General features: G+C 37.7%; 1 protein-coding gene across 1 annotated transcript in view; it reads right to left on the bottom strand.

Moving 5' to 3' along the window:
• The window catches only part of si:dkey-34e4.1 (carboxyl-terminal PDZ ligand of neuronal nitric oxide synthase protein), a 49,957-nt gene that overhangs the window by 22,315 nt on the left and 5,893 nt on the right, over window positions 1–21,749 (bottom strand). Inside the window, exons 3-5 of the mRNA XM_051895251.1 lie at window positions 486–578; window positions 281–339; window positions 74–182 (exon numbers count right to left, since the gene is read on the bottom strand). Of these exons, the coding sequence (XP_051751211.1) occupies window positions 74–182; window positions 281–339; window positions 486–578 (261 nt within the window). The remainder of the gene's footprint in view (window positions 1–73; window positions 183–280; window positions 340–485; window positions 579–21,749) is intronic.

Here is a 21,749-nt window from a genome sequence, read left to right on the forward strand (position 1 = left end):
AGAGAAAGAGACAGAGAAAGAGAGTAACAGAAGACCATTTCTTTTCTTTCTTGGTGAAAGGCGACTGCTCTACCTTCTTTTTGGACTTGAACACATTGCATCTAAACGAATTGCTGGATCCATCACGAGCAATGTAGCTGAAAATCTTCAGATCCTGAGAATCATGGGATACATAGAAGATCCTTAGAGGAAACAGAGGAGAAAAAGAATAAAACATAGGCTTAACATTAATACATAAGGACGAAATAAAATTTATCTTGTTACATTTTCTGTGTCTCACCTGTATATGGGGTCGTGCATAACCAGCATCTTGCTCTCGTCCCACGTCCACTCTTTCCTCTAGAGGTCAAAACAAGGCAAATGTCAGAGACTCTAATGAAGATGCTCATTATGAATATGACAAAAATATAAACTTCTCATTTCTAGGACTGTAATTCTGATACAGAATAATGATATACACATCACATAAGGCTGATGACACCTGCCTTGGGTTTCTTGCGTAGCACCACTTTGACCCCGTCTACAGAGACCCCTATGCTCACTTTCTTCTTCTTCACACTTTTTGCCTTGAACTCATACTGCAAGGGAAAAAAAGAGGGATTTAAATGCATTGAGAGACTTTTTCAAAGATCAATCACAGGACCATAACACCTTTTCTAATGTTTTCCATTAAAAAAAAATAGCCAATTATCACACTTTAAGATGCAGACTAAAGTCCTGGCACCAATTTTAAATCAGTTATTTCTCATTAGCACATTAACTGCTAAATTATAAACACTGAGGAATCAACAATCAGTCCAGCCTAATTAAAATTACATTATAATGAAGTGTTTACCATAAACAACAACTTTTTTAAAGAGGAGAAATTGATGTAGAAAAAAGCAACTGGATTCATTTACTCAGTGTGCACATAGACTACCATTCAAAAGTGTGGGGCCAATTTAAAAACTGTTTTCTATTTTAATATATTTTAAAATATCATTTATTCCTGTGATGGCAAAGCTGAATTTTCAGCAGCCATTACTCAAGTCTTTGATTTGCTGCTTAATATTTTTTTTAAAAAGTTCAAAAAAGAAGAGCATTTTATTTGAAATAGAAATCTTTTGTAACATGATAATCATCTTTACTGTCACTTTCGATCAATTTAATTCACCCTTAGTGAATAAAAGTATTTATAAATAAATAAATAAATAAATTGACTCAAACTTTTGAACAGTAGTGCAGGTCAAGTTTCCTACCTTGACCTTTACTAGCATCTGACTCGCTCTTTCTTACTAACTCATACATTTTATAATGCCCTTCATACTTTATATTTACATTTTACATATTGTACGTACTCTATGTTCCCAGAATGCACTGCAAGGAGCTTTGTGAAAAAAATACATTCAAGATAACAGACGTGTCAGGAGAAATGCATATTTGCTTGTGTGCTTCATATGTTTTGTTTATTAGAGCATTGAGCTGATGTGTTAACACCAAACTACTGGAATCAGCTCTGAGCATTATTAGTCTCTTGTCCACTTTACAAAAGCTATTTGTATAGTGTGCATGAGTGACCATTAAGAGCGTTGCTGCCTATTTGTCGCTGTGTTTCAAATAAGTCATTTATGAGGTTCCATAGATCATATGCTACAGTTTGGAACAGAGCTCATGGCCTTTCAAAATCCTTACAGTCATCATCCGGGCCTACAGGGTTTTAAAAAGGAAATATAGCGCGTTGTTCTTCTGAAAAGTCGCGATGAATACTTGATTACTTTTTAAAACTGCAACTTCGCATGAAATGACTCTTAGAATTATTTATGGTTACACTTTATTTTAAGGTGACGTAGTTACATTGTACTTACTCAAATAAGTTCTGAGTAATATTAATTAACTACAGTACTTACTATAGAATTTGTGGTTAGGGTTAGTTACATGTAATTATGCATAATTTACAGTTATTACTATAGTAAGTACATGTAGTAATGTGTAACTGTCACCTTAAAATAATGTGTTACCTTATTTTATTTCTAATTCCAAATGTCCTCAGTCTGAATGGTTCACATTGGCACATTTTAGTCTGGGTTTTTTAAAACTTGAGATGGACATGAATCATTTCTGCTGAAAGACTTAGTATTCATTATTGAAGTTAAGTCCTGGACTGAACCGAGAGAGCTCCACTCATTCGCACGAACATTACGCTGATCTGTCCATCTCTTGTAGGCTAAAGGAAAACAAGGAACGATGGTGGAAGCATAAAGACTGTATGAGATGTACTACAGGAAAAGGACATGACAGCTCTGTCCACGTGTGCAGATTACAAACCTTTAGTCTTGCTGAAGAGCTTGAGTGTGTTGAAGTAGCTAAAACTTTAAACTACCTTGTCAGAGTTAATCAGCATCATGGCTCTCTATTTTACTTAGGCTACTCGTGTTAAATTACTCATCTATTTGTAAGTCGCTTTGGGCTATAGCATCTGTTAAATGAGGAAATATACATTTGCTTTATTACAGCAATAAATTTAGCCCCAAATCCATTCAAACATTCTGTTTTTGTACTTTAAAAATATTATTCAGATGGTACTCAACCAGAATAAATTTTGGCGCAGTGGTTGCTGCTGCCTTTTCTGCAGCAACATGCATTTGAGTGGTGTTATAAGACGCCATATAAGAATATATAAGCCATATATATAATATTTAGAAATATTAAAAAATATTGAATATTGAAATAAAATATTCAAAGGAGAATTTATTACTTTTCAAATTATACGTAGGCATTTATTATTTAGAATGAATTCAAGGAGCACAATAAATGTGAATCTACCTTACGAAATTTGATTAAATTTGGAAATCTCCCATTGATTAACATTGACTTTACTTGTGGACCAATATTGTGATAATTTCCAATAATTAGAGTAAGGACTTAATAGCCGTAAGATGTTTACAAGATGCAAACTTAACTCTTCACTTCCATTTACATGCAATTTTCACAATTTTGATTATTCACTAAAAATTGTGGTTATTTTTGACCGCCATTATTCACAGATCAATATATGCACAGAATAAAGGATGAACTCACATGCAGTAAGTGTGTTACTGGCCACTGTTTTAAATGGGTCATGACATGAGAAATCAAATTTACCGTGATCTTTTTACATATATGAGGTCTTTGTACCGCAAGTTTCATAGCTTAAAATGTCCTCCTCATTATAAACAAAGCATTTATTTAATCAAGCTCCAAAAACGAATCATTTGGATATTGTAGGATTTGTGATATCACACGAGCAAATGCTTTTGCATAAATACATCTGTCTCTAGAACAAGACGAATAGTTTTACATCATCACACCATAGGCCCCGCCTACATGCGTACACTTGCTTAACGGATGACACTTGCCTACACCGGATGCGAGCACTGCGTCAAAAGCAAACAGAACAAAATATAATCACTGACACTGGATACAGTATACAGATGCCGTTCATGTTTTTATGTATCCACGCACTTGAGGAGAACAAATGGAAGAGTAAATTGAAGCATAAAGGAACATTGCTTTAACGCGTCCTATTTAAACAGCTCATTTGCTAATTTCTGTAGAGATTTTAGAAGGATACCAGCATCAGGAACAAGTGGCATCATGGATCACGTTGGAGGATTATATGTTTGTTCAGCAGATTGTTTGTAAACGAGGCACAGTGTAATGAAGAGTTCTCAAAGAAACATTGTTGACAGATGAATGCAAAACACATTTCACAGACTGCATTTTTTCAGTGGCATGCCTAAAATGTCTTCATTTCGATATTTTCGACCATCAATATACTGCATTATATTCATGTCGTGCAACGTTGTCAACATGAACTTAGTTTCACAGCACCTAAAAAATGTGATGCCTTCTTTACCGCTCATCTGTATGTGTCACAAGCACATGTGCACTTTGGTCAAGTGGAATAGAGGCGATTACATGCCTGTTTATTGCAATTAAAATTGGCATATGTCACATATTTACTATGATTATGAGCTTAATTGCATCAATTTGATCAAAGTATCATATTTACGTGAGGAAAAGATTGATCGCTGTATTGCCTAAATCTCATTATAATCGCATTATGAGGGTGCATGTAAATGGAGTCAGTATTAAAAAACGATTATGATTGGTCTTACATTTGCATACTAAATTGTGATTAGTCTTGTCTTCTTTGCATATATTTATACATTTATAGTCAGCTTATAATTTTCAAATCTGGGCTTATCAAGGCTAAACACTATTCTTTTACTGCTTTGCAATTGATATTAAATGCACATTTCCAATGTTTTCAATTTTTTTTCTTTTTTATTAGAAAGTTCTGCACATAAACAGAAGTCTCAACATTGTGTCCCAAAGACAACGGTGGCATTTCTTAACCAGTAAACAACATGTGGCAAATTTAAGTTAAGATATTGCTTTTTGATTTTATATTAATTTAATATTTTATATTTAATTTAACTAGGAAAACATAAGGTACAGTATTAAGGCAGCTTTCTAAAGATTTAATACTGCGGCCAGAACTTCAAGAGCATTGAAATGAATGCCCTCTGACCAGAGATGCACTGTATTTGGTATGCATGCAGCTGTTTAGAACCAAGGACAGCTCAAGACCAAACAAAATAAAAGCAAAAAAAAGTCGAGGGACAAGACATGGCCAGTAGTGAATACAGAATAAGGCTACTTGTCAAATGCTCCACACCAGTTGGCCATTCCGCCTCCAGGGTTTCTCATTTATGTCACTCTTAACATTACCAGATTCAAGAAAAACAAATCAATAATAAACCTTAAACGCTATAGAAAACTTGCTTTTCCCTCTGCACTTTCCTTAGTCCTTGGATACCACTTTAACCTGTCGTGTCTTGAAACAGCTCCTGACTGCGTGACGTGACCTTCTGTATAATTAGCAGTGGTTGTCAGTATCCAAAGGCCACACTAAATATTAATGCACTCTTCCCGTGTGTTTATGTGAGACAGAATAAATAAGAACGCATGCCTCAAGATCTCGACAAGGACCTCTATTCTTTCTGTAGATTTCCAAAATATAAATATCTCTGATTCCGACATTTAGAGAATGAAATACTATTGTGGCAAAGCTGATTACTACATACTACACAGTATAGTAATAGTAGCAAGTGAAGCAGTATGTGTCATGGTTCTGTTTAGATAAGTTTCATTTTCATGGACTTTTCATTTTTTTTTCTTTTCTCAGTAACGTTCTCTTAGTTTCCCACCAATCATTAGTTTCTACGGACACTGATAATCTTACAGCTGCTTGTCATTGAGTTTATTATCTCTGAGTATTTAAGTTCCTCTTTTTTCACCCTTCAATTTCGGTTGTTGAATGTGTGACTGCGTTTGGATTACTCTGTTTTTGTTCTTGGATTAAAAACCTTTGTTTTGGAAATCTCTGCACCTTCTTTATCTTCTTCCTGCCATAGTGGTGACAGTATGCAATAGGCACACAATTATTTTAATACATTATATAGCATTTTTATATCCAGTATATTACAAGTATTTTCCATTTTATCCAGTTTTGTAAAAAATGTCTTAACTTTTGGCAATCCAACTAATGAGTAAAGAAGAAGATTAAAAATCGTGGTTGATATGTGCATTTGTAACTTTAAAAAAAATCAAATGTCAAATAAATTTGTCTGTGGTCCTGAAGAGTTGGACTGTGAGAAATATTTGAATTACGGACAATAATTTAGCATCTTTAGAAGAAAAACATGCCTATATAACACCCACTTATACAGCTCTACTAATAGCCTAACACCTATGAGGAAGTGTCAATTCAGAGTCACGTGTTTATGAATGTCTTAAGCACACATAGCTGTGTGCATTACTGCATTTATGACAAACATTTTGAAGTTTTGTTTGCCCCATGACAACAACTCACTTAAACCTGCTCCACTTTTGCTCCATTTGTGCAAAAAGTCAAGATGTCAAAATCGAACTAAAATTACTTTTTTAATTCACGTTTTGTGTCAGCATTCCTTACAGGACAAAAAGAGTCTGCAAGAATGAAATTTTAATCTTTCTTATTGCTCAAGTGCAAAGTGCATTGAAATATTTAAGATATACTGCATAGCCATTGTTCTCTGTGCATAAACATTTCAGTGAAAAATTTAAGAGCTGCAGCTGAATGCAGCAGAAAAAAATATTAAAATAACCCCCAACAAGGGGGTCAGACTTCAAATTCAGGATTAAGAACTGAATCCAGACATCTGCTTTAATCCTGTCTTGCGTCTATGTCTAATTTCCATTTTGTTAAGAAGAATCTGCATAGTGCCCATAGTACTGGGCTTAAAGTTGACAAAGCTGCCATACTCAGCACTTAATGACATTCCTTACTGATCTCTCCCTTGGCTTGCAAGTGATTAAAGGTGCCAGCATATAGAGAGAGAAAACTAGAGAGTATGTTTCATAGAGAGAAAATAACTACAAGTGACATCTCCATTTTTTTTATGACAGTCATCAAAAGTATTTACTCAGCAATACTCGAGAATCCAGTGCACTTGTATTACTAAGGGCTTTTCAGACCTGTAGATTGTTTGCTTTGTTCCAAAACAGGGAGTTAATTTGTTACAATGTTGCATTTTCTTCTTGGTTCGGTTTGCTTTCACAAGGCAACATTTCAAAGCGTACCAAAATGTGTTTATGCAAGTCACATATGAGTAAAGCTGTCCTTTTATTGGTCAGAGTTTCCTCTGCATTATCCATCAAGATGGATTGACAAGCTCAATATATACCAGCTTATATATATATATATATATAAATGTGAGATTTTGGGGGTAGACAACAGCAAGAGCAAAACAGGAAGGAAAACATAGGCCTGTAAGGTTGCCTGTCAAAGACTGCTTAAAAACCTAAAAAATAAAAAGTGCATCTGAGTAATGTCAATCAGCCTACAAGTTGACAGTTGGTCAATGACAAATAAAGCTTCTACTTTTTTTTATCATTTCAAAATGGATGTAATGCATATTTTTGAGTTAGGAACAATGTGTTTAAACAATCCAAATCATTGAATTCAGGTGTATAAAATTAAGCACCTAGGCATGCAGACTGCTTCTACAAATATTTGTGAAAAAATGGGTCGCTTTTAGGAGCTCAGTGAATTCAAGCGTGGTACTGTGATAGGTTGCCACCTGTGCATTCGTGAAATTTCCTCACTACTAAATATTCCACGGTCAGCTGTTAGTGGTATCATAACAAAGTGGAAGCAATTGGGAACAACAGCAACTCAGCCATGAAGTGGTAGGCCACGTAAAATCACAGAGCGGGTCAGCGCATGCTGAGGCGCACAGTGCGCAGAAGTCGCCAACTTTCTGCAGAGACAATAGCTACAGACCTCCAAACTTTATGTGGCCTTCAGATTAGCTCAAGAACATTGCATAGAGAGCTTCATGGAATGGGTTTCCATGGCCGAGCAGTTGCATCCAAGCCTTACATCACCAAGTGCAATGCAAAGCGTCGGATGCAGTGGTGTAAAGCACGCCGCCACTGGACTCTAGAGCAGTGGAGACGTGTTCTCTGGAGTGACGAATCACGCTTGTCTGACTGGCAATCTGATGGACGAGTCTGGTTTTGGCGGTTGCCAGGAGAATGGTACTTGCCTGACTGCATTGTGCCAAGTGTAAAGTTTGGTGGAGGGGGGATTATGGTGTGGGGTTGTTTTTCAGGGGTTGGGCTTGGCCCTTTAGTTCCAGTGAAAGGAACATTTTGGACAATTTCATGCTCCCAACTTTGTGGGAACAGTTTGGAGATGGCCCCTTCCTGTTCCAACATGACTGCGCTCCAGTGCACAAAGCAAGGTCCATAAAAACATGGATGAGCGAGTTTGGTGTGGAGGAACTTGACTGGCCTGCACAGAGTCCTGACCTCAACTGATAGAACACCTTTGGGATGAATTAGAGCGGAGACTGTGAGCCAGGCCTTCTCGCCAACATCAGTGCCTGACCTCACAAATGCGCTTCTAGAAGAATGGTCAAAAATTCCCATAAACACACTCCTAAACCTTGTGGAAAGCCTTCCCAGAAGAGTTGAAGCTGTTATAGCTGCAAAGGGTGGGCCAACTCCATATTAAACACTACGGATTAAGAATGGGATGTCATTAAGGTTCATGTGCACGTAAAGGCATGCGTCCCAAAACTGTTGGCAATATAGTGTATATCAGGGTGGTTCAAACTTTTACTTGCCCTGCCAAAATTTTTACTGGCCCCATCAAAAAATATATAAATCAATAAATCAATCACTAAATAAATAAATTAAAAAGTTTTGTTGTTGTTTTGACCCATGTAACATTGTATTCTAATAAAAAAGCTACCAGAATTTTAAATATTGGTGAAATTCCCCAGCAAAAACTACTAGCCTAACTAATATAAAGTTCAAACATTATTGAAGACAAATGAGTCTTCAGTAATAAAATAAGAACAAATAAACAAATTATAAGCAACAGCTCCAATAAATAAAACAGAACAAAGATACAAATTAAATAAACAGTGCTTTAAGTTTTTCAGTTAAGTCTAACAGCATCCAACTTTTATCTGCAAATACCTTTTTTGACAACATTGCTTGTTGGTGAAGAGAGAAGGACAACTAAAGGAAAGGCAGAAGAAGCCAAGACAAAGAGGGGAAGAAAAAGTATGAGATCAGCTATCAAATAAATTAGATACCTGTAAAATGTCTGTAGTTATGGAACTGCTTATTTCACACACAATAAAAAAGAAGTATTTGTAATGTTGTCTGTTCTTTCTCTAAGGAATTTCACCTTTGGCACTAGGGATGCAAAAACTACTTCCATTAGACGCTGCTATTGGAAATGACCTTGACCTGTATGGGATGCTGAGAGTGAGTTAGTTTCTCTGCTTGATTGGGATTTCCGCTTGACTTCATACCAGTGGGGAGTGTGTCATTTTGACAGAGCGTGCACTTGAGGAAGTGAGAGAGAGAGAGAGAGAGAGAGAGAGAGAGAGAGAGAGAGAGTGGCAGACAGGGAGAGAGGAAACAGTGAAAAGACTTCCGAACTCATTTCTTGGAAGCTGAGTCGGCAGAGCTACCTGCTGGGAGTGGGACGAGGGCCAATCAGTTAATGTCACACACCACATGGGCGGGATTTAATAACCTTTACTGCGCTGGTGCACCAGAATGGCTTGAAATTTCATTTGGAGTTCCAAAACAGTGTGTGTATGTGAGAGAGACAGAAATGTTTTTTTCCCGACAAGCTTTTGTCAACAAGTCAACTTTTATAGATTGCAATATAGGTTTCAAGTTTGCACAAACATGTTGAGTCATGAGATATTTATATACAGATATATATCGGATATTTCTATTCATAAGATAAGACTTCCTTTCAGAAAATTTATTGTTTCTTAAGATTGAAGTTTATTTTTCTTACTCCACCGGCAAACTAAATTTATAATTTTTATGCTTAAAAAATTGCAAGTGGGGTAGAAAATAAAGATTGTTTTTTTTTTTTTTTTTTTCTGTACTGACCAATGGCTGCATTAATGTTGAGGTTCATATGGGCATGTGCTTGACTGAATAGATGACAAGATGTCTGTACTGACAGGAAATCCCTGTGGAACCATGTCACTAACAACAACCTCAGCCATCAGACCCAGCTAACAAAAATATGTTCTAAAAACATTTTGCTAACGTTCCCATTAATTGAAGAAAACGTTACTTCTGAATATTCTCAGGGTGTTCAAAACATCCAGTTTTTTTTTAAAATGTTTAAAAAAACATTTTAACTTGGTTATGTTAACGTTAAGGGAACATTCCATTTTATCAAACATTTGCAAACATTATGGGAGTGCTACATTTAATTGTTCTCCGAATCATCTGAAACACGTAGTAATTTTATAATGTTTAATTTGTAAAAAAAAAAAAAAAAAAAAAACATTAGACCAACTAAAATGTTTCAGTGGAACATTCCATTAACTATATGTATACATAACATTTTTGTGCTGATGTTTGGATAACATTATTAAAGATCACATATCTTTGAACAAACATTCTATTAGCATTAGCTGGGGAGGTGAGTTCATGTGTGCAAGTGTGTGTGTATGGTCCTGGTAAACCCAACAGTATGAGTACAAAATGTTCCCACAAAGATAGTAATATCTGAAATCCTTGTCCTTGTGGAGACATTTTTTGGTCCCCATGAGGAAAACAGCTCATAAATCATGCAGAATAATGTTTTTTGAAAATGCAAAAATGCAGAAAGTTTTCTGTGATGAGTAGGGTTAGGGTTAGGGGATAGAATATACAGTTTGTAGTGTACAGTATAAAAATAATTACCAATGTTTGCATTTGTGTGTGTGTGTGTGATGAAATGAAGAGAAAGAGATTGTTGACTTTCTGATTGTGTCTGCTGTGTATATATCAGAATTGGGCGTTGAAAAATCCATATTAGTCAACAACTAGTCTAGGCCTAACAACATATTGTCAGCATTTCAGACCCATTAGTGAATGACCTGGACTGCATGTGTATAAACTGCACAGAAACAGGTGTGCCCAGTTCAAAATAACTTGGTTCATTCTATTTAATGTAGTGTGGTGTTTGGACATGTGTCCAAACATAAGGACAACTCAAAAAACAGGGCCAAAGTATGAGGGCACCATCTGTCCCATGTGCATGTCTGCATTTGTGTTTGAACAACAATGTCAACACTCAAGCATCCATGTCATATGTCTATTGTGTAAGGATTAAATATAAAGGATTATGATTTTACAGATTAAGGGCAGATCATTGTTAAATAACAAAGTCAAACGCATTTTATATACACTACCATTCAAAAGTTTGCCATCAGTAAGAATTTTTTTTGAAAAGAAATTAATACTTTTATTCATTAAATGAATCAAAAGTGACAGGAAAGACATTTACATTGTAATAAAAAATGTCTATTTTTAAATTAAAGCTAGAGTGTGCAGTTTCGTAGGGATAAGCAATAGCAAGCTAGCTTTGAAAGAAATAAAAAAAAAAGAAATACGTGTGTGTGGGTGCTTCAATGAAAACAGTGCGACTGACGTATGAGTGCGTGTGCTTCGATGAAAATAGCGCATTAATATAGAGCAGTGATTAAACTGACTTGGAAATACCTGTGCTTTAAAGGTTTTATTGCACACCTTCCAGCCAATCAGAATCGAGTATTCAGACAGACGATAGTATAATCTTATTTATTTACAAACATTTATTTGAATTAAAACAGTATGATTTACTTGTATCCATAATTTTGATTTTTATATCACATCAACATTGGCTGTATATATCTACATCATGACTACATTGTGAAAAAAACAGTGCTTACTTGATCTTTATCTTACATTTTACAGAAATTCATATTGTTGGCTCTTGAATGCTAATGATACGAACCCCATAACCTTGATGACAGGAAGAGCAGCAGCTATTTTGCTTCAAAATGTTTCACCCTAAAAGTTCTTTTCTTTTTTTTTTTACTCATTTATCTTAAGTTGGCAATGAAATTTATTAGAACTTCACCTTTCCAAAATGAACAAGTCAACCATTTTCTTTAAATTTCATGAAATGACTTGCATAAACATTTATTATGCCATTTTCAATTTACTCAGCAATGACATCTTAATTGACCATTACAAGCTCACGCACTTTCCTTCTCTGTCTTTTATGCACGCACACACACAAACAAAGGTCTCAGTTGGGCCAAATGGCTTTCCGTGACAAAGTAGAAATGAAAGAAAGAAGCAAAGAGAGCAAAGATCAGGCAATAGAGGAGGAATGGAAGGAAACACAAGAACATGACAGGAAAAATGACAGGAGCAGAAACAGGGACTGAGAGACACTCCTACAGAGATAAACAATCTCCCTCAAGTAGAGCAACCATCTCTCTCTTTCTATTTCCGTTTCTTTTTCTCAAGCCCTGAGGAAGTTTTCCCAATCACAAAACAAACTAAAACCCAGCAGATAGTGAAGTTCACATAGAGTGTGTGTGTTTCAGCATGCCAGTGAATGCAGGTGAACGTCAAAATTTTGTGTGGGTGGAGTATGGCCAAATGCGCTTGGCACTAAAACACCCTTAAAGTTTCAGGACTCAGGACGTGTTTCAGCAGAGTTGGGGGGGTTGCCATGGTGATATGGGGGTACTGGTCTTGCGTAACTGGTTAACACTGACAGAAATAGTCCTGAGAAGTGAAAGAGAGTATGAGAGAGAAGACAGTGAATGAGAGTAGAAGAAAAGCAGCAAAAGAGGGAGGAACCCTGCTGGGCTGACCTACTGAGAGCAGTGGATGGAGGATTTACTCAGGGCTTCTTTTCCTTTTATTAAGACTTACAAAAATGACAACACAAACATTTTGAGACTGGTTATGTGTATTTATTAAGATTAAAAATACAAATGCAGTGGAAAACCTGTGTCTGAATAAACATGCATTAAAAAGTATGCGGATGTCCTGAGGATGTTAATTATTTAATCATTTAGCGATATCACATCTAATGTGATTCAAATGTGAATCATAACAGCTTGTGGTTTGGTTTGGAGGGAGAGATGTTGAGCTCATGGATGCTAGTGCATGTAGGCCACTACACTGCATCTGTCCCTGGGCTACTGCACAACAATGAAGCCTTTCATTCTCTCTGTAGCCCCATATCAGCCCCCTCCCCATTAGACACACACACACACACACACACACACACACACACACACACACACACACCATCTACTCTAACCACCTCCTCTCCCTGTCCTTTCCTCTTTCCTTTTCTCTCATCTTCTCCTGACCTCTTTATCACATTGTCTCATTGGTTTTGTAAGACTGTCATTGGCATCAGCTTCACAGTCCAACACAAACACAGGAAGATTTAAGATACATACAATATCAATGTATGGATAAATTCAACACAAACTTTGTCTGGGGAAAAACCTTTTTTAATGGCAAAATTATTTATAAAAGTCCAGCTGGGATTTTTCATTAAGTGATGTGCAGTTTTTGTACGGTGGAACTTTATTTTCATCAAAGCTCAATTTTTAATTAAATCTCAACTATTATTCACTCTTAAACAAAGGTTTTTCATTGGCATTGATGGTTCCATGAAGAAGCTTTAACATCAATGAAACCTCTTCATTCCACAAAAGGTTCTTTACATTAGAAAAAGTTTCTTTAGATTATTAAAATTATTCTTCATTCTTCACACTAAGAAAAAGATGGTTCTTATAAGAACTGCTCACTGAAAGGTTCTTTGGGGAACCAAAAATGGTTCTTTTATGGCATCACTGCGAACCCGCCTTTTGGAACCTTTTATTTTTAAGTGTTGCTTGGTGTAATATTAAGGCCCCGTTTACACTAGTGCGTTTTTGTTTTAAAAGAATAGATAATAAAATAAGAAGTTATATTAAGGCGAATCACAAACTGGAACATTTCCATTTAACCAATGAGTCATACTTAACTTATATTTGCTTATCCATGCATTCATTCACTGACCTATAAATTCATGTGACTGACAGTGGCAGATGTAGGAATGGAGTTATCAAATTAAATATGACAAGTTCATTTGAGCACTTAAATTGGACAACATAACTCAATGTACTATTGAAATTATTGTTTAAATGATTTTTGTACATAGGAATACTGTCATTCTTCAGATTTTAGTTTTGATTTAGAAGTTGTCAATTACTACAGACCTGATTTCTGGATCAGTACATCACACTATTCATTTAGAAAGATCATTGTTGATACTGTATTGGTATATCAGTTTTTACATTTTAAATGTCAATTGCCGCATAAAGATCCACTATAAAAGTTGGTAACCTGCAAATGTTACATTAAAGAGCTGTTTTTTTTAACTTCGTTTAATTAATAAAAATGAATTTTGTTGGTATAAATTAATGTATTTAGGTTGATTCAGCAATATTAAATAATATTTTTGACTTGACCAGTAAATTTAGTTATCATTTTTAGGTTACCATTTTTTTTTAGTGTAGGAACAATGAAAAAAAAAAAACATGTATATCATGGCCACCAATTAACAATTAGTTCCCACAATTTACTAATACATCAACACATTTTGCTAATTTGTGCCCTTGTTTTATAGCCTGATAATCTGTTCCCTCATTTTACTAAATCATTGCTACGTTATAATAATTTGTTACCTTGTTATAGTTAAATCAAAACGAGGGAACAAATTAGTACAACGTGGCCAACATTTAGTAAACCGAGGGAACAAACTATATCGTGCACACGATTTACTTAAATAAATTTACTGTAGGATCAGGAATTGGGTTTGTTTATATTCATCATAATAAACTGAATGCAGTTCCAGTCCTCTAATCTGATTGGACAAGCAGAGTTTGTATCACTCTGCCAGTATGTGTCCACGGAGTTTTGACCAGAGCATGTGATGTGGTGATGAGTGACAGCAGAGCTTATGTCATATTGCTTAATTATATAAAAACAATAGAGATCTATAGTATAAAGACATTTGGATAAGCGTGTATGTTAGTGTGTGGTGTCAACAGACATCACCGTTGCTATAGTGCCATTTTACACGTTAAAATAAAAAAATAAAAAAATCAATATGCACTACAGGGGAAATGAATGACGTTATTTCATTTGGCAGTTTGCCTGAATTGATTTGCTCTAGAGAGTGATAGATTCATCAGAACTAATGCAGACTAATACAGTTTCATCATCTACAGGGTTTTACATACTGTATAGATCTTTTTTGTTTTTGCTTTTCTCATTCGGGCAACTAAAAGTTCATAACAGAGGCGTCTCATACTACACACTATATATAATATTATACTATTTATCTTTCAAAAGACACACACAGCACTATGTTCTATTCATAGATTCATTCAACAGATTAGATCCGTTGAGAAATGAAGGCAAAAAACAATTAAAGTCTTAATTATGTTAGACTACAGTATTCCCTGGATGAAATAGATTGGGGTTTCCCAAATGGAAGGGACAGAATGACAGAGTAACCATAAGAAAGAGGGGAAATAATAAGGGACAGGGTCTCAAATGACTTTCAAAGTTCAGAGACATGGTTATGTGTTGTTTCCTTCATTAAAAACGTACCACTTACCAGTTATTTTTAGTTCTGTTAACATAAGACCCAAGGAGCTGTCAATCACATACTGGCATTCCCAAGAGACATTTTGCAAGCTGACCTTTCACCCAATCATCACAGAGGGACAGACAGAAAGAGAATGCTGTCAAGTTATGTATCTGCTGAATGACCTCAGAGAGGTTCCACAGAGGATCCACACAATCTTCAATGTCAGCATTACTCACGCACACATAAAGAAGGTCTTGGTGTTATGTATTTGTTTACAGTTCAACAGTAGAAATGTGTGAATAATGTCCATGTGAAAATACTGTATATCCACATGTCTATGAGTGGCAGGACTGCTTTACATATAGAAGTGAGAAAAATATAGCGGAATGAGTCCCAAACAAGTCTAGAAAAGGGAGAATCAGCATATTAGAATCAAAAAAATCAGCCAACAGGTCTACTGTGGCACAAGTCGCACAAAATTTTAATGATGTTATGGGCGGAATGTCACAACACAGAGTGCATCACACTCTGCTGTGTATGGGGCTGTGTAGCCGGAGACCAATCAGAGTGCCTATGATGATCCCTGTCCACCACCGAAAGCACCTACAATGGGCATGTGAGCGTCGGAACTGGACAAAAAAAAGTCGCTGAGTGACTGATTTGAAAAGCTAGTAACAAAATGAAAAACAAAGTAACACATTGCATAGAAAAAGTGGCATGTCTATTATTTTGCATTTACACTCCAAGACTTAATGCACAGATCATTTAACATACAGTAACAGATTGTTTTTTCCCTGTTTTTTTATTGCTATGATTATCAATGCTCATTTAAATACGGTTGTCAATCCAGAAACTCTGGAATGTGTATTTAGCAGCATGAAAATGTATATTATATGCAGAGAGCGAGCAAAGATCGCTGCCATTATAATCACTGAAGCTGCACTCTTGTGAAAACTCCTGTTATAATCAATGAAGCTGTCTATGCTTTGCAATGAATCTCTTTTGACAATGGCCCTCATTTATCAAACGAACGTAGAAACCAGCGTACAAACCCGATTCCAAAAAAGTTGGGACACTGTACAAATTGTGAATAAAAAAAGGAATGCAATAATTTACAAATCTCATAAACTTATATTTTATTCACAATAGAATATAGATAACATATCAAATGTTGAAAGTGAGACATTTTGAAATGTCATGCCAAATATTGGCTCATTTTGGATTTCATGAGAGCTACACATTCCAAAAAAGTTGGGACAGGTAGCAATAAGAGGCCGGAAAAGTTAAATGTACATATAAGGAACAGCTGTAGGACCAATTTGCAACTTATTAGGTCAATTGGCAACATGATTGGGTATAAAAAGAGCCTCTCAGAGTGGCAGTGTCTCTCAGAAGTCAAGATGGGCAGAGGATCACCAATTCCCCCAATGCTGCGGCGAAAAATAGTGGAGCAATATCAGAAAGGAGTTTTTTAGAGAAAAATTGCAAAGAGTTTGAAGTTATCATCATCTACAGTGCATAATATCCTCCAAAGATTCAGAGAATCTGGAACAATCTCTGTGCGTAAGGGTCAAGGCCGGAAAACCATACTGGATGCCCATGATCTTCGGGCGCTTAGACGGCACTGCATCACATACAGGAATGCTACTGTAATGGAAATCACAACATGGGCTCAGGAATACTTCCAGAAAACATTGTCGGTGAACACAATCCACCGTGCCATTCGCCGTTGCCGGCTAAAACTCTATAGGTCAAAAAAGAAGCCATATCTAAACATGATCCAGAAGCGCAGGCGTTTTCTCTGGGCCAAGGCTCATTTAAAATGGACTGTGGCAAAGTGGAAAACTGTTCTGTGGTCAGACGAATCAAAATTTGAAGTTCTTTTTGGAAAACTGGGACGCCATGTCATCCGGACTAAAGAGGACAAGGACAACCCAAGTTGTTATCAGCGCTCAGTTCAGAAGCCTGCATCTCTGATGGTATGGGGTTGCATGAGTGCGTGTGGCATGGGCAGCTTACACATCTGGAAAGGCACCATCAATGCTGAAAGGTATATCCAAGTTCTAGAACAACATATGCTCCCATCCAGACGTTGTCTCTTTCAGGGAAGACCTTGCATTTTCCAACATGACAATGCCAGACCACATACTGCATCAATTACAACATCATGGCTGCGTAGAAGAAGGATCCGGGTACTGAAATGGCCAGCCTGCAGTCCAGATCTTTCACCCATAGAAAACATTTGGCACATCATAAAGAGGAAGATGCGACAAAGAAGACCTAAGACAGTTGAGCAACTAGAAGCCTGTATTAGACAAGAATGGGACAACATTCCTATTCCTAAACTTGAGCAACTTGTCTCCTCAGTCCCCAGACGTTTGCAGACTGTTATAAAAAGAAGAGGGGATGCCACACAGTGGTAAACATGGCCTTGTCCCAACTTTTTTGAGATGTGTTGATGCCATGAAATTTAAAATCAACTTATTTTTCCCTTAAAATGATACATTTTCTCAGTTTAAACATTTGATATGTCATCTATGTTGTATTCTGAACAAAATATTGAAATTTGAAACTTCCACATCATTGCATTCCTTTTTTATTCACAATTTGTACAGTGTCCCAACTTTTTTGGAATCGGGTTTGTACATTCCGAACGTAAAAATCAGCTTACGACAACGCTCACGTGTGATTCATTAAACTTTTGTATGCGGCCAATTCCGTCGCACGAATGAACGGGTGTTGATAAATGTGGCAGCTGGAAACAATCGTCATTTAAATATCACACCCCAAATTTTAGAAGCCTCGCCCTACAGTTTACGACACAGAGAAACGTAACCTGGCCATGAAGACGAAGTAATCGCATGAAAAAGAAATGTATCTTACTCTAAAAACACCTATCAACCTCGTAATTTCAAACAATAAAATTAATTTAAATAAAAATACCGGTAAATAAAACTACATACTTACAAACATTAATATATATATATATAAACTTGGTTATTTTAGTACCTCACTCCACAGAAAATTTTTTTATTCCTTGTAGGCTATATATTCTGTTTTTCTCTGCCTTGGAGGTGCATGATGTGTGAATCCTTATGTTCTTTTGATGTTGCCATTTGCGCATCCAAAGCTAAATCCCTGGAAAGAAAAAAAAAAAAGAAAAACACATGGTATTTTAAGACACGCATCTATTCTAATTTAATTTTAATTTGACATTTTAATCGTGTCGTTTAATGGTTAATGATCGGTTAGTGAGTGATTGTCGGTCAGGAAAATAATCTAAATGTTCTCATAACAATTCTCCACCAAATCTACTATGCTGCACACGCAAGTTCCCGCTGACTCAAAAACGTGTGTACACGAGCTGAGACCTGACATGAGATTTGATCATAGCCACTGCTCACGCTGCATGGAAACGAGCGTACGCACAGTTTTCTGGCGTACGATTGTTTGATAAATGAGGGCCATTGTGTTTATGCTTTGTTGGTTATAATGAAAAGATTTGCGAGCTTTCAGAACTTCCACTGAATAAAAACTCTGCCGTTTTGAGCAGTATTGAGCGGATTCTTAATTACACATAACTTAAACACCTCTGATTGGCCATTGCGTTCACATGTTCAACAGATATGTCTGTGATTGGCAACAAAGCTCAATGCTGCAAAAACAAGTTGTAAATAGAAACCTTTGACGCTCTTCACAGAGCGCAAACACTCACAGGAGCATTTTAAAGCAGCTGGCTATCAGCAGGTCCCGGTATCATCACATTAAATAAACAAACAAAAATTCAACTCAACACTCAACCTTGAGCTGTAACAACTATTTATTCAGACATGCTTATATGAAGCCCCATCATAAACTTCTCAGTTGCATAAACTAAGCTATTTTTAAGTATTACTTTATGGTTTCATGCATACACTCTCACACACATTCACAGCAGGTGTGCAAGGAAAACTGCTCATCAGGGCTTGATTTAAAGGGCTGATTTGTCACTCACAAGCTCATCCAATGATACTTATGAAAGCTTATTTACTTGCTAATAAATGTTACAGAGAGAAAAGAGAAAGAAATAGGCTGTGTAAGAAGGTCAGTACAAATTATTTACTGTTTTCAACAGAATTTAACACAACAAAGGAATGCATTCTAGACTTGTCTCTGAGGGAACCTGCTAACCCAGAAATTATCAGCAGTGAAACACATTAAAAAAAACTGACACTGACATTCCCCTAAAAAGCCCAGAACAACTCTATCACTGCATGGGTCCTGTCAAGAAGGATAAGCTTTCTCTCACTTTTCTACACCCACAATCAAGTCCATAATCCCTGAGGCATGTTGCATGAAGCTAGAAGCATGAGTTTCAGAGTAGATTTAGAGTTGACAAAACCATACAAATCCAACCTGGCTTAGATTGTTATGAAAAATATATAATGAATTTAAAGGCATTTACAAGGCAGGAATAAACACTGCTGCTGCAGCTAAATGAAAATATCTATATATCAATGCATGTGAATAAACTAAATTTAAATAATAATTAGGGCTGCGACTCTAAATAAGAAAGTAAAACTGCCAGTAGGTGGTGGTAAATGTCTAAATGAGTAAGTCAGTGGGCCCTATTAGTGATCTAAGCGCATGGTCTGAAGCACATTGCACAGGTGCACTTAGGGTGTGTCCGAATCCTCTTTTGCTAGTTTAATGACGGAAAAACTGTCAGCACACCAGGCACATGATCCAAAAGGGTTGTACCTAGTCTCTTAATGAGTCATGGGTGTGCTTTGGGTGTAACGTGCAATAAACCAATCAGAGTGTCATCTCCCATTCCCTTTAAAAGCCAGGTGCGATTGCACCATGGCCGATTGCTATTTACATGGCGGAATATAGACACCCTCAACCTGATGAGTCAGTTTAAATAAATGTGTGAATTGCCTCAAAATAGCAACACGCCAACAATGCGCCTGAACACACCTTGTTTTCAGACCAGCATGCTCATGGGCAAACAGATGGGCGCAAGTGCATTTACTATTTAAACAACGTGGGTGCTGGATGTGAAAATGATAACTGCGGCGGGCTGAAACTAGCAAAAAACACTTGCGCCACACCTGGCGTAGCATAATCGCATTGCGCAGGGTGTATGATAAGGCCCATTGATTCATCAGTCATTCATTCGTTCATTCGATTCTTTCAAACGGCTGATTCATTCAGGAATTAAGTAAATGGCTCTGTTTATGAATGGGCCATTGAATCATTGGTTCCCATTCAGTCGGTCATGTTCAACGTACGTCGTGACAGACCGACGAATAGGAATCTCGCCAGAGAGGCCAATCTGCTTCGAGTGTAACTAAAACGAGCCAATGCACATTGGCATGCAATCATATGCAGCAGCTGCTCGCCTCGCAGCGCGGGTATTTAATGAGCAGCAGGTGCGTTGCATCTTCAGCTTTTCGCTTCGGAGCCGAACGGTATGTTCCTGTCTCTCTGCAACCAAGTGTTTAAGACGAGTCAGCTCTTCAGGATGAACTTCTCTTTCTTCAGTGCGGGCGTACAGCACAGCAGCGGGGTCGAAGTCTTCTCTTTTTTTCTCTCTTTGTGTTTGTGTTTGTTTTTGCCCTTTGAGCAAAAAGCTGTTCTTTCAGCTTAAAAAGGCTGTTCTCACGGCCGGTAACAGTGCACTTTTGAGCGCTAAAAAGCCGTTCTGACAGCCGGTAAGAGTGAGCGCCTTCAAAGAGAGGAGAGCACATGACAGGCTGCACACAATTCCTGTCTGTATTGCCGCAGCCGTTCCCGTGCGTGCTTCAGCACTTTTAAGAGCAAGTCCATGAAAGAGATTACACAAGTAGAGCTTGTGTCTTTTTAAAGCGACGACTGGCTCATTCTAGCTCAGTCTCGGGATCAGTTATGCGAACAGAGGGACTTGGTGCTTAGCCACCTCAGCCAGTTGGGCCTTCAGGTCAAAGGGAAAAGAGCAAACTCTCCCCTGTGCAGAGGATCTCTTTTCTCAGTATGGAGTTGGATTCTTTCAGAGGCTCCTGGGGCATATGGCAGCCGCAGCGGCAGTAACCCCGCTCGGTTTGCTTCATATTAGACCGCTTCAGCACTGGCTTCACGGCCGAGTCCTGAGATGGGTGTGGCAACGCGGCATGTACTGAGTGGCCATCACTCCGGAATGCCGCCAAGCCTTCAGCCCGTGGTCGGACCCCTTGTTTCTTCGGGCAGGAGTGCCCCTAGAGCAGGTGTCCCGGCATGCTGTGGTATTCATGGATGCCTCTGCCACTGGCTGGGGTGCCACGTACAACAGGCATGCAGTTTCAGGGGTGTGGACGGGCCCCCAGCTGCATTGGCACGTCAACTGCCTCGAGTTGCTAGCAGTACATCTTGCCCTGAGCCACCTGAAAGGGCCATTACAGGGCAAGCATGTGCTGGTCCGTACGGACAACACTGCGAGCGTTGCGTACATCAACCATCAGAGTGGTCTACGCTCCCATCGCATGTCACAACTCACCCGCCATCTCCTCAGAAGCATCTGAGGTCCCTTCGCGCCATTCATGTCCCTGGTGTGCTCAACTGTGTGGCCGACGAACTCTCATGAGCTGCGCTGCTGGGAGAGTGGCGACTCCACCCCCAGGTGGTCCAGCTGATTTGGAGAGAGTTCAGAGAGGCCCAGGTAGACCTGTTTGCCTCCCTAGAAACCTCTCACTGCCAGCTGTTTTACTCCCTGTCCGAG

The sequence above is a fragment of the Ctenopharyngodon idella genome, chromosome 5, assembly GCF_019924925.1.
Source record: "Ctenopharyngodon idella isolate HZGC_01 chromosome 5, HZGC01, whole genome shotgun sequence".
Taxonomy (NCBI): domain Eukaryota; kingdom Metazoa; phylum Chordata; class Actinopteri; order Cypriniformes; family Xenocyprididae; genus Ctenopharyngodon; species Ctenopharyngodon idella.